Source organism: Geotrypetes seraphini, chromosome 5 (assembly GCF_902459505.1).
Source record: "Geotrypetes seraphini chromosome 5, aGeoSer1.1, whole genome shotgun sequence".
NCBI classification, from domain to species: Eukaryota; Metazoa; Chordata; class Amphibia; order Gymnophiona; family Dermophiidae; genus Geotrypetes; species Geotrypetes seraphini.
In genome coordinates, this window is record NC_047088.1 from 207,644,425 (window position 1) to 207,656,918 (window position 12,494).

The 12,494-nt window shown below is 41.7% G+C and overlaps 1 protein-coding gene across 1 annotated transcript in view; it reads right to left on the reverse strand.

Annotated features, from left to right (window-relative positions):
• Positions 1–2,387: 2,387 nt before the first annotated feature.
• LOC117360466 (sodium channel protein type 2 subunit alpha-like) overlaps positions 2,388–12,494 on the reverse strand; it is a 233,013-nt gene continuing 222,906 nt past the window's right edge. Inside the window, exon 28 of the mRNA XM_033944243.1 lies at positions 2,388–5,726. Coding sequence (XP_033800134.1) covers positions 4,531–5,726 — 1,196 coding nt within the window. The 3' untranslated portion in view covers positions 2,388–4,530. The remainder of the gene's footprint in view (positions 5,727–12,494) is intronic.

A 12,494-nucleotide genomic window follows, 5' to 3' on the forward strand; every position in this document is an offset into this window, starting at 1 on the left:
TTCCGGGCAATTTCCTCTCCCATGTTAAAATTGACGTTGGGTGGGGAAGGCTGGTCAGCCCAGCGCTTCTGCATCCTTTATGGCGTCGGGAAGCAGGGAGAGCTCAGAACTCGGCAGCGGAGGCTTGGAGGCCTGTTCCCCGATGGCGGCGGCGGTTGCTTGGGGGAGGGCAGGGAGAAAGAAAAAAAAAAGGGGGCAGGCAGGGAGACACAAAGAAAGTGGGTCAGGGAGACAAAAAGAAAGGGGGCATGGAGAGAAAAAGACAGAAAGAAAGGGGGGGCAGGGAGACAGAAAGAAAGGGGGCATGGAGAAAGACAGAAGGGGGGCAGGGAGAAAGAGAAAGGGAGGCAGGGAGACAGAAAGAAGGGGGCAGGGAGAAAGAAAGGAAGGGGAGGGGTCATGGAGGAAGAAAATGTTGGGGGAAGGGAATAAGGCCTGGAGGAGAAGAAGCATACAGGAGGCTGAAAGAAAGGAAGAAATATTGGATGCACAGTCAGAAGAAGAATGTGCAACCAGAGACTCATGAACCAGACAACAAAGATAGGAATTTATATCTTCTGTCTATATTTTGTACTATGGCCCCCTTTTACTAAACCGCAATAGCGTTTTTTAGCACAGTGAGCCTATGAGCATCGAGAGCAGCGCAGCTCCCTGTGCTAAAAACTGCTATCACGGTTTAGTGAAAAGGGAGGGGGTATATTTGTCTATTTTTGTATAGTTGTTACTGAGGTGACATTGCATAAAGTCATCTGCCTTGACCTCTTTGAACCCCCCCCAGAATATAAATAATTAACATATTCTCTGCGTACAGTGCGCTTTGTGTTTTTAAAAATTTTATTATTGATAGATCATTTTGACTTGGTCATTTTAAAAGTAGCTCACAAGCCCAAAATGTGTGGGCACCCCTGCTCTAGCACCTTTTATGACTATCTCCACCACACAAAATTGCTGTTGCTTCATCCAAACTTCACAAGATGGCAACCAATGTCACTCCTTGAATGCTGGGGTACTTCACACCCTTCTCCTCCTAACATCAAGTAAATTCCTCTCCCATGAGTATTTTTTAAAAAATTTCCATTTGTATGACATTTTGGCTTCCTGGGTGAGAAGGTTGTCAAAGTAAGAAGGATGACATGAATACATGAGAAAAATAGTCTGTGAAAAGACTATTGTGGGATTTGTATTTGCTTATGTATGTTGGCTATATCTTTAGTATTAATAAACCAGAATTGTTCTTAACATGGAATATTTAGCTTCCTTTGTACAATAAAATGCCTTTAAAATATTTCATTCTGTTTTTCACATTAGTTTCATTGCATCTTGTTTAGCCCAAAAATTGTTTAAAATACTCTACCTAACTTTCACATGTGGCAGCCATTTGAGGAGCATGGTCTATTTTTCAATTATTTGATTTTATTAATCTCTTTTATAAGGTACATAGGCCCATATTCTATAAACAGCACTGTAACTTAGGCACAGGTAGGTACCCTATTGGCGCCTAAGTTAAGTACAAAATGCTGTTTAAAAGCAGATTTAAAACAAAATTAAAGGTGCCTACTGGTGCCTAGAAAAACAGCCCTGGAATCATGCCTCCAAAAGCGCTTTATGACACCTAACGCCACTGTAGGTGTGGCTAATGCCTCCTTAGGTGCAATTCGTTTAAAAAGTAAGTGCTGGTAATATAGACCTTGAAAACCCTGGTCTACACTTCCCGTGCCTACTTTCCCGAAGTTGCGATTCTGTAAATGGCGCCATCGCATGATTGACATGCAATGAGCGGCCACTTTCAATGGTGCCGTTTATAGAATCCAGGCCATAGGTCCATATTCTATAAACAGCACTTTAAGGCAGCCACTGTCAATGGTGCCGTTTATAGAATCCAGGCCATAGGTCCATATTCTATAAACAGCACTTTAACATAGGCGGCAGTAGGCGCCCAAGTGAAGTCCAAAACACTGTTTAAAGGTAGACTTAAAACAAAATGAAAGGTGCCTACTGGCGCTTAGAAAAATGGCAACAGAATTGTGCTTCTGGAGGCACTGTAGGCATGGCTAACATCAGAAGTGGCGTTAGGCATTACAAAGCACCTCTGTAGGTACGATTAATGTAAAAGGCAGGCACTGGAAATGTAGGCCTTTAAAATCCTGGCCTACATTTCTGGTGACTACCTTTCCCAAAGGTAAGCGCCGCTGCTGCATGATTGACAAGTATTCGGCAGCTGCTTTTAAGGGCCATTTATAGAATCCAGGTCTTATTGGAAAGTGTACCAATTGAAAACAGCTTTATTTGCAAATGTGTTCATAACTTTTGAACTTCATTAGTAATAGAAATCACAAAGACAAAACAAGTAAATGTAATAAAAATTTAATTTTTATTCTTTTGGCTCATTTGTAATGCAGTTCATTATCATTTAGGGCAATAGCATTTTCATGCAAGCAGTTCACTATAATTTTAAATTAGAGTCCATGTTTAATGTTTGTGTAAGAATCACAATAACTAGAACCTGATACAACCAATCATCTTGGTTTACAACTTTGTCATTGTAGAAAAGAATTTGAGACTCTCATGATTCCATTTAGAACAGTTTTGTTGCTGTATGAACCAACAAGAAAAAAAATTAATTTGTGCAACCACTTGAAAAAGATTAGTCTGTGAGCAAGAATTCTACTGACAAAGGCAATGTTCGCAACCCAGGCAACATTCACCCTTCTCTAATTGCAAAATATAACTATTTGGAAAAAAATAATGAAACATTAATGCCAGGTTAATATAAATATTTCTATAATGAAATCTGAACTGATAAAATACAAAATAAAATGTCAGTCCCTCATCCTCTATCTTTATTTCTTATTCTATGATGCTTCCTGCAGTAACAGCAGAAGTGCTGAAAAGTAACTTAAGACTGATATTCATTTTTTATTCCTTATCTACCATTCAACAAAACTAAAAGAGAATTCATTTTGTACAACTTTCATGTTTTCGTAGAAAATTCTACCCACATATTTTCACCAGTGTTAGTAGTCTGCGACATGTGCACCGATGCTTGCCTATTTGTCATTAGGTACCACATAAAATTATTTAAAATGCAAAACAGATGAAGCTCTTATATAGTTGCAATCTATTGCTTAAGGACATAAAGGACTGAGGTCTTGTTTCACTTTACCACTTGCATATGGCTTCCCTATGAAAGACCTGGATAGAAGTAGGAAGTGAATACAGGCAATATGGGCATGCACCTGTAATAGCTCCCAGACTATATATAATTGTACAGAATATTTCAGAGTTCTTGTCAAAAGCTGACAAACTACATTTAATGTAGTGCACATTGAAGGCATTAACCATGGTGTCTGGGATATTTAGGTGCTTAAACATCTACCACATGGTAAAGTATTTACATAGCAGAAGGGATTTTTATTGATGGATAAAATGTCAACTCTGCTGAGAGCTGAAGATGGCCAAATGATACCGCAAGATACAGCAGAGCAATATCTTCAAGGTTATTATCCTTATTTGGTCAATCTAGTATTCTAGGACAGCGTTATTCAATATTTTGCCTTTATACAGAAGAGCACTTGACAAAAGACATAAGTTGTGCATCCAGAATTGGAAAAATCATTCACACTACATGAAATCATGATCTGCATAAAAATAACCTATCTGTGGACTGTAAGAGATATGACAGGAAGTACAATGATTTCTCTAGATGCCACACAATATAAACTTCTAAGTACCTCATTAACAGAAAGCTATCCTGAAACATTGAAGTAGTTAAAAATCTGTTCCTTGTGTGACCTCGTAATTTTCCATGCAAAAGAATTTGTGTTGATGATAAACAAATGTATTGTAGACTTGGTCTCAGTGCCTGTAATGTACCCTGTACTCCCCTTTTACCACATAAAAATCAGTTACAAAAATTGTTACCTATAATGATAATATTTAAAAAAAATGATGATTCTACTAGCATGAGATGTTTTAAAATACTAAAAATATCAAAATAAGAAATGCAAACAATGGATACAATTATTGTACTAAATTCTTTTGTTAAAACAGCATGTGTGTGTATCTCTTAATAGGTATCCATTCACTTCTTCAGCATTGTCAGCTGATAGTAAGAGTAACCTCCACTCAAGATTATTTTCTGTTACAGAGACAAGTCACTAACCCAGACATGCCACTCAGTCAACAAACCTACACCACCTAATCTCACCAAATGCTATTTAGTGCATATGTTTTATTGTCATGTCTATATTGTAATTTATGTAAATTATGTCATCTCTGTTCTGTCTGGATTATTATGGATGTACTTTGTAACCCGTTCTGGGCTCCTTTGGGAGGATGGGCTAAAAAATTGAATAAATAAACAAATATTCCTTGACAAGGGGCCACTGTTTTATTATAGGCACTGACCATAAGTACTTTTTAGTAAGAACTGTCAGTTTGGCATAGATCTCCTAAAGGAGTCCTGTTGACATAGAGGTCACCTTAACAGACTGTAAACAATTTAACCACAAATGGATTTGTACTAGCATTTCATTTTTTATTTTCCTTGAAATCTTTCCCTTTGTCTTCTTTTTCTACTTTGTCTTTTTCATATTTCTCTTTGCCTGTGTTTGCTATACTGTCATATGACGGTGGGGAAGTTGTGGAAGTGGACATATCTGTCTTTTCTGTTGTGGTGTTTTCATTTAGATGATCCAAAATCATTTCCTCTTTGATGGGTAGCATATCCCCACCTCTGTTTTTTTCTTTATTATATATAAATGGAGCTTGTTTTATTGTTTTTTTAAAAAGGTAACATCGGTAACTGCGCTGGATTGTAACAGCAGAAAGCTCCTCTTGTTTACGACGTAAAGTGGTAGTGATTGGTTCATATGGAACTTTAGATGGGTTGGATGCCATAAATCGTTCTTCCATTGGTTGACGAAGAGAATCCATTTCTCCACCTTCACCCAGAACACGCTTTGTAAAAGCAAATAGAACATCGAGGCAGTGAATTCTGTCACCACTTACCATGGGGAGATCCATTGCAATAAGCTGAACTTTGTTTGGTTTTGGTATGCGAAGGGGAGGATCCAGTGCATCTGCAAAATTTGGAAGCTCATCGTATCTTATGAACTGGGTTGCACCTGGATCAAACTTTTCCCATACCTCATAGAACATCTCAAAGTCATCCTCACCCAAGGGTTCAGCACTTTCTTCTGTAGCCACACTGAAGTTTTCCAAAATAACAGCAATATACATGTTTACTACAATTAGAAATGATATTATAATATAGCTAACAAAAAAGAAAATCCCAACTGATGGATTGCCACAGTCTCCTGTATATGAGCTTCCTGGATGTGCTATGTCAGGATCACAGTCTGGCCTTCCACTGTTAAGAATTGGTGCTAGCAAACTATCCCAACCAGCAGATGTAGTGATTTGAAACAAGCAGATCAAGCTATTGCCAAAGGTTTCAAAATTGAACATATCATCAATTCCTGCTTCCTTCTTAACATAAGCAAAGTTAGACATTCCAAATATGGCATAGATAAACATCACCAGGAACAGCAGGAGACCAATGTTAAATAAAGCAGGAAGTGACATCATCAAAGCAAAAAGTAAGGTGCGAATCCCTTTTGCACCCTTAATAAGACGAAGGATACGACCTATCCTGGCAAGTCGTATAACTCTGAACAAGGTAGGGGAGACAAAATATTTTTCAATGATATCAGCCAGAAACATACCTGTGAAGAATGAAACTAGTTAGTAACTTTATTCCATTGTTAATATAAAAATTGTAGCAAATAAAGCTTTGCAAAATAAAATTGCAGGACAAACTAATCTAAATGACATGATTACCGTATATTTCATCAGGTTTTACTGAGTCAAAGAAGATTGAAAATAGAAATCCACATTTGTGTTACAAATATTTCAGGCCTTCTATGGTAAAAGTTTTCATACTCCTTCACTTGAGCCAATGTGCACAGAGTGCATTTAAAATTAGCACATGCTACTTCAGGGTTGATATCAAAATATTACTTTACCAGATATTTAGTAAAGTAACGCTATGCATTACAGTTAAAAATCTGAGGTGCCACTCGGTAATGCTATAGTAAGACTGGATATGGGACTTTTGGGAGTTCTATGTTAGAGGAGAACTTTAGTGGAAATTAGATGGCTGGGAGAGGGATAAGATTGGACCTTATAATCTGAATCAGATCAAGAAGAGGTTTGAGAACTCAACTTTTGTTTCAATTAGCTAGGTGGAAGGGTAATAGATGGGAAGGAGTAACCCGCTGGGGAAGGATTTTTAAACAGAAGTGGGAGATTGGGATTATTGAATGCTTATTTTGGCCCAAGTGATTAGTAAGGAAAGCAGAGGAAATGGCTTTCACCCAACAGTAAACTACTAGCATGCTGAACTGTTGTACTAGCAATTTACTATTTCCCTCAAAAGACACTAAATTCAAAACGAAAAAAATCCTTTATCAGCATATATTGGTATGACTTTATTTAATGTATCAGCATATTAGCTAAACAGCACATTGTTATTTTACTGGTTGGGGATCTTGATATTTAGTACACGGTTGAGTCACATTACTATGACTACCGCCTACCTCTGATATCAGAGACACACAGTCAATGAACAAATGCACGTGTCACACGCATACTTTGTGGGTATATAAGGTGGGATGTCAGCAAGCTGCCAATATAGCAACCATGGCTGTCATGGGGGAAAAAGTACAATTTATCAGACACTGAAAAAGACATGATAATCGGCTACCGGGCCACGGGCAGCAGCATTTCAGAAACGGTTGAGTTTATGGACTATTCATGGGCTGTTGTGGCTAAAGTGTATTGTGAGTGATTGAATAGAACCTTTTTGATGACCCGATGTGGTAACTATGGGGCAGCATGAACCATTGATGTGAGAAGTGACTGTTAGCTGCGCAGGTTGGTGCGAGTCAATCAGTATGCTACAGAGGAGCAACTCACCATCTAATTAGGGGGCTTCCAGGTATGTGTCCAAAATGACTGTGCAGTGAACCTTGTTGTGAATGGGGCTCCGGATCAGCCAGCTGATTACTGCACTCTTGCTCACAAGGGTTCATCACAAAAAATGGCTGCAATTTGCACAGGAGTACTGACTTTGGACTTGCACCGACTGGCAGAGGGTTGCCTTCTCCGATGAGTCATGTTTTGAGCTCCATCGAACAGATGGACATTGGTGTGTCAGGCATGAAACCACCAAGAACAAACATCCAGCAACTGTTGTTGGATGTACACAAGCTAGTGGCGGCAATATTATGGTCTAGGAAATGTTTTCTTGGTATGGTTTGGGTCCCTGTATACCTCTCAACTGATATGGGTTTCTCTCCATCCTTGCCAATCAAGTACATCCATACATGTTGACAGACTTCCCTAGGGCCAATGGGATCTTTCAACAGGTTGGCCCAGAACGTCCTCTCCGACGTCATAAATGACGTCGGGAAGGCTTCTGGGTGGCAATTAGCAGCAGGGAGGTAAATAGAGCAGCAGCGGATTGGGGGGGGGGGGGTGGAGGAAGGAGGGAGGCTTTTTTCTTTTGCGAGGCAGGAAGGGAAGGAGGTAGGCAGGCAAGCAGGCTGGCTTTGGTGCGGCAGGGAGGTAGGCAGGCAGGTTTGCTTCGGGGATGGGGGTGGGACAAAGTTTGGAAGACAGTGAGGGGGACATGGGAAGGAGGCACTGGGGGCACTAAGGACATAAGAAGGAGGCACTGAGGGCACTAAAGACATAGGAGGGGGCACTAAGGACATAGGAAGGAGGCACTGAGGGCATTAAGGACATAGAAAGGAGGCACTGAGGACACTAAGGACATAGGAAGGAGGCACTAGAGGCACCAAGGACAAAGAAAAGGGCACTAAGGACATAGGAAGGAGGCACTGGGGCACTAAGGAAATAGAAAGGAAGCAGGGAGGGAATAGAAAGGGACAACTGTTGGGCCTGAGTGCAGAAAGAAAGAAATGAAAGAAAGGATACACAGTTAGAAGGAAACGCAAACAGAGACTCATGAAATCACCAGACAGCATAGGTAGGAAAAATGATTTTATTTTCAATTTAATGATCAAAATATGTCAGTTTTGAGAATTTGTATCTGCTGTCTATATTTTGCACTATGGCTCCCTTTTACTAAACTGTAATAGCGGTTTTTAGTACAGGGAGCCTATGAGCATCGAGAGCAGCGCATTCAGCGCAGCTCCCTGCGCTAAAAAACACTATCGCGATTTAGTAAAATGGGAGGGGGTATATTTGTCTATTTTTGTATAGTTGTTACTGAGGTGACATTGCATAAAGTCATCTGCCTTGACCTTTTTGAAAACCCGTGGAATATAAATGATAATTAACATTTTCTCTGCGTACAGTGTGCTTTGTGTTTTTTAAAACTTTATTGTTGGTAGATCATTTTGACTTGGCCATGAAGGTAAGGAGGAGGGAGGGAAGGAGAGGAGCTGCTGAACGACATCTAATAATCCTTGCAGGCTTGACTGTACAGGGAATTATTTTTGTAAAATCATGTTTTGTTATGTGACTGGCATTATTTAGACTTTCATTTCTATGAATGAATAGAATGAAAATGATATAAAATTGCTTGCTTGTTTTTATGTGCGTGCGCTGAAGGGAAGTGGAGAGAGAGTGGGCTGAGGACGCTGAAGGGAAATGGGGAAGAGAGAGTGGGGAGAAGACGCTGATTTATAAATTGACAATTGTACAGAATATTGTTCCTTTTTATATTTTAATATAATTTCAGTATAAAACTATTCGAGGCTTGTGTGGATGCGATCAGATGGTTTGCGGGGACAGGGACCAAGCTCGCGGGGAAGGAGACAAATTTTTTCCCCATGTCATTCTCTAGGCTCTGCCACAAATCGATTTCGACTACGTGCAGACGAGCGGGGTGTCAGTCGGGTTGATGTAGCCGTCGTAGCACAAGCGGGCGTGGGGTATGGCTCTCAAAAGAAATCTTAATCGTTGTACTGCTGATCTTTGACTCTTTTGACTAATGAGTTTGCCTACCACTGCAATGCTTGAAGATTTAAAGCGACAGCGCATTTGGCAGTGTCCATACTGGTTTCTGTGGATAATGTCATCTACTTATGGGAATATTATGCCTGCTTGTCTTTGGAGAAAAAGTAGGTATATGGGTTGCAGGGCAGAGGCTGTGAATTATAGACCGGTGAGTCTCACATCAATAGTGTGCAAACTCATGGAAACACTAATTAAAAGCAAATTGGACACAATTTTGAATGAAGGGAATCTTCGGGATCCCAGTCAGCATGGATTCACCAAGGGTAGGTCCTGCCAATCCAATCTCATCAGCTTCTTTGACTGGGTAACAAGAAAGTTGGACTTGGGAGAGTCTTTGGACGTCGTGTACCTGGACTTCAGTAAAGCTTTTGACAGTGTCCCACACTGCAGGCTGCTAAGCAAGATGGATTCGATGGGGTTAGGAGAGACACTAACTGCATGGGTCAATGATTGGCTGAGTGGCAGACTTCAGAGGGTGGTGGTTAATGGTACCCTCTCTAAAACATTGGAGGTGACCAGTGGAGTGCCGCAGGGCTCGGTCCTGGGTCCACTCCTTTTCAACATATTCATAGGGGATCTGACTCAAGGGCTTCAAGGTAAAATAACACTATTCGCCGATGACGCCAAACTATGTAATATAGTAAGTGAATGCAGTTTACAGAATTATATGGCGCAGGACCTGTTTACATTGGAAAGTTGGTCCTCAACCTGGCAGCTAGGCTTCAATGCTAAGAAATGTAAGGTCATGCACCTCGGAAGCGGAAATCCATGCAGGACGTACTTCTTGAACGGAGAAACTTTAACTAGGACTTCAGCAGAAGGAGATTTAGGAGTAATCATCAGTGCAGACATGAAAACTGCCAATCAAGTGGAGAAGGCTTCATCTAAGGCAAGGCAGATATTGGGTTGTATCAATAGAAGTTTCGTCAGTTTCTTTCTCAAGGGACCCTCGGCCACAAGAGGGCACCCGCTCAAACTCAGGGGCGGAAAATTTCATGGCCACACCAGAAAGTATTTCTTCACAGAGAGTGGTTGATCATTGGAACAAGCTTCCAGTGCAGGTGATCGAGGCAGACAGCGTTCCAGACTTTAAGAATAAATGGGATACCCATGTGGGATCCCTACGAGGGTCAAGATAAGGAAATTGGGTCATTAGGGCATAGACAGGGGGTGGGTAAGCAGAGTGGGCAGACTTGATGGGCTGTAGCCCTTTTCTGCCATCACCTTCTATGTTTCTATAGAAACATGGTGCCTGTTTTTATGTTATATATGCATAGGTGTCCTTGGAGACATAATTGCAATGTAAAATGGAATTTGCATGGGTGGAGCTGCAATAGGGTAGAGAGCTGCATGGGAACGGGGACGATGGGAATCCTGCGGGTTCCCCCTTCGGGTCGCGGAGATCCCGTGGGGACGCCCCCTAAGGTCGCGGGGATCTCGTGGGGACGCCTCCGAGGGTCGCGGGGTTCCTGCAGGGTTGGATGCGAGGCTCGTCTTCTCCCTACCTGCCCTGCCGCAGCACACAGCAGATCGGAACGGAAGTCTTCCACGACATCAGCGCTGACGTCGGAGGGAGGGCTTAAGCAAAGCTCTCCCTCCCTCTGACGTCAGCGCTGACATCGGGAAGACTTCCGTTCCGATCGGCTGTGTGCTGCGATCGGCAGTGGCGTACCAAGGGGGGCGGGGAGGGAGGTCCGCCCCGGGTGCAGCCATGGGTGGGGGGTGCACAGCCAGCCAGGTCCCCTTACCTTTGTGGTGCTTCCTCTGACCGACCGACAACAGGCCCGGTCCGACAAACCTCCCTGCCCTGTAGCCGCGAATCTAAATTACTTTCTTACAGCAGCTTCAATACTCCAGCTGCTGTAAGAAGGTAATTTAGATTCGCGGCTACAGGGCAGGGAGGTTTGTCGGACCGGGCCTGTTCTGTTGTCAGTCAGGCGGGGAAGTGCCACAAATTTAAGGGGCAGGGAGGGAGAAAGGGAGGAAAGGTGGAGTAGAGAGGAAAAGATGCTTAAGGTAAAACTGAGGGAGGAGAAGGATGCTGAAAGCACTGGGGAAGACAAAGGGATGGAGAAGGACGATGAAAGGACATGGGGAAGACGGGGGGGGGGGGAGAAGGACGCTGAAAGGACATGGGGAAGACAGAGGGGGGAGAAGGACGCTGACAGGACATGGGGAAGATGGGGGGAGAAGGACGCTGAAAGGAAATGGGGAAGAGAGAGTGGGGAGAAGACGCTGGCAGGGAAGAAGACAGAGGTGCCAGACTATTAATTCCTTATTCTCCAAATAGAACATTGAGATCCAATGAACAAAATTTATTGACAATTCCATCTCTTAAGGTTATTAATACAAGACGGCAATTTATTTTTTCTGTCACCGCACCTCAAACTTGGAACTCCCTTCCCATTTACTTAAGGGAAGAGCGCAATCTGGAGAAATTCAAAAGTAATTTAAAAACTTTTCTCTTTAGAGATGCCTTTGATAATTAACTAAGTAGTTCGCAGGTTGAATTATATTTTTTACTGTATTATACTATGGCTTTTTATTTGCTTCCCTTTTTGTATTTTTCCTTGATTGTCCTGCTTTTCTTTAATGATTTTGTATTTCACCTCCCTCCTTTCCTTGTGTTTATGAGTTTGTTAAGTTAGTCCATTAATCCCCTAGGACGTTATGTATAGTTATGTATTGTATTGTCTCCCAAATATTGTAATTTTAACATGTTCATCGCTTAGAAATATGATTAAGCGATTAATCAAATAACTATTAAACTTGAAACTTGAACTATGGGGGGAGCGGAGGGAAGAAGATGGGTGCCAGACCAATTTGGAAGGGGGGAGAAAGGGAGAAGCACAGTAACAGAGCAAATGGAAGACGCAGAGAGAAGAGAGATAGTGGATGGAAGGAATTGAATGAGAACATGAGGAAAGCAGAAACCAGGCAACAAAGGTAGGAAAAAAATTCTATTCCTTTTTTTTTTTTTTGCTTTAGGATAAAATAGTATATTAGTTGTGTTGATAAAAATTTATAAACATTAGAGGCTCTGGTAGAAACCCGTTTACAAAGTATGCATTCTTCCCAATTAATATTTCCAAATTAATAAAGTCTTTTTGCTTATTTGTAAATGGGTTTCTACCAGAGCCTTTAATTCAGTAGCATAATTAAATGAAATAACTATTTCTGTAGTTTATAGGAATGGGTGGGGACGGAGGGGATTCCTCGTGGGGATGGATGGGGACGGAGGGGATTCCTCGCAGGGACGGGTGGGATTCCTCACAGGGACGGGTGAGACTTTGGCGGGGACGGGTGGGATTTCTGTCCCCGCGTAACTCTCTACAATAGGGCTGTACAGAGGTTAAAAACCCCACAAAATCTGCTTCAGGGGAATTGTTAGCAAAACTGGTCCTCCAATAAAACAGAACTACTTAGTATGTTAAGAGAAGTGCTGG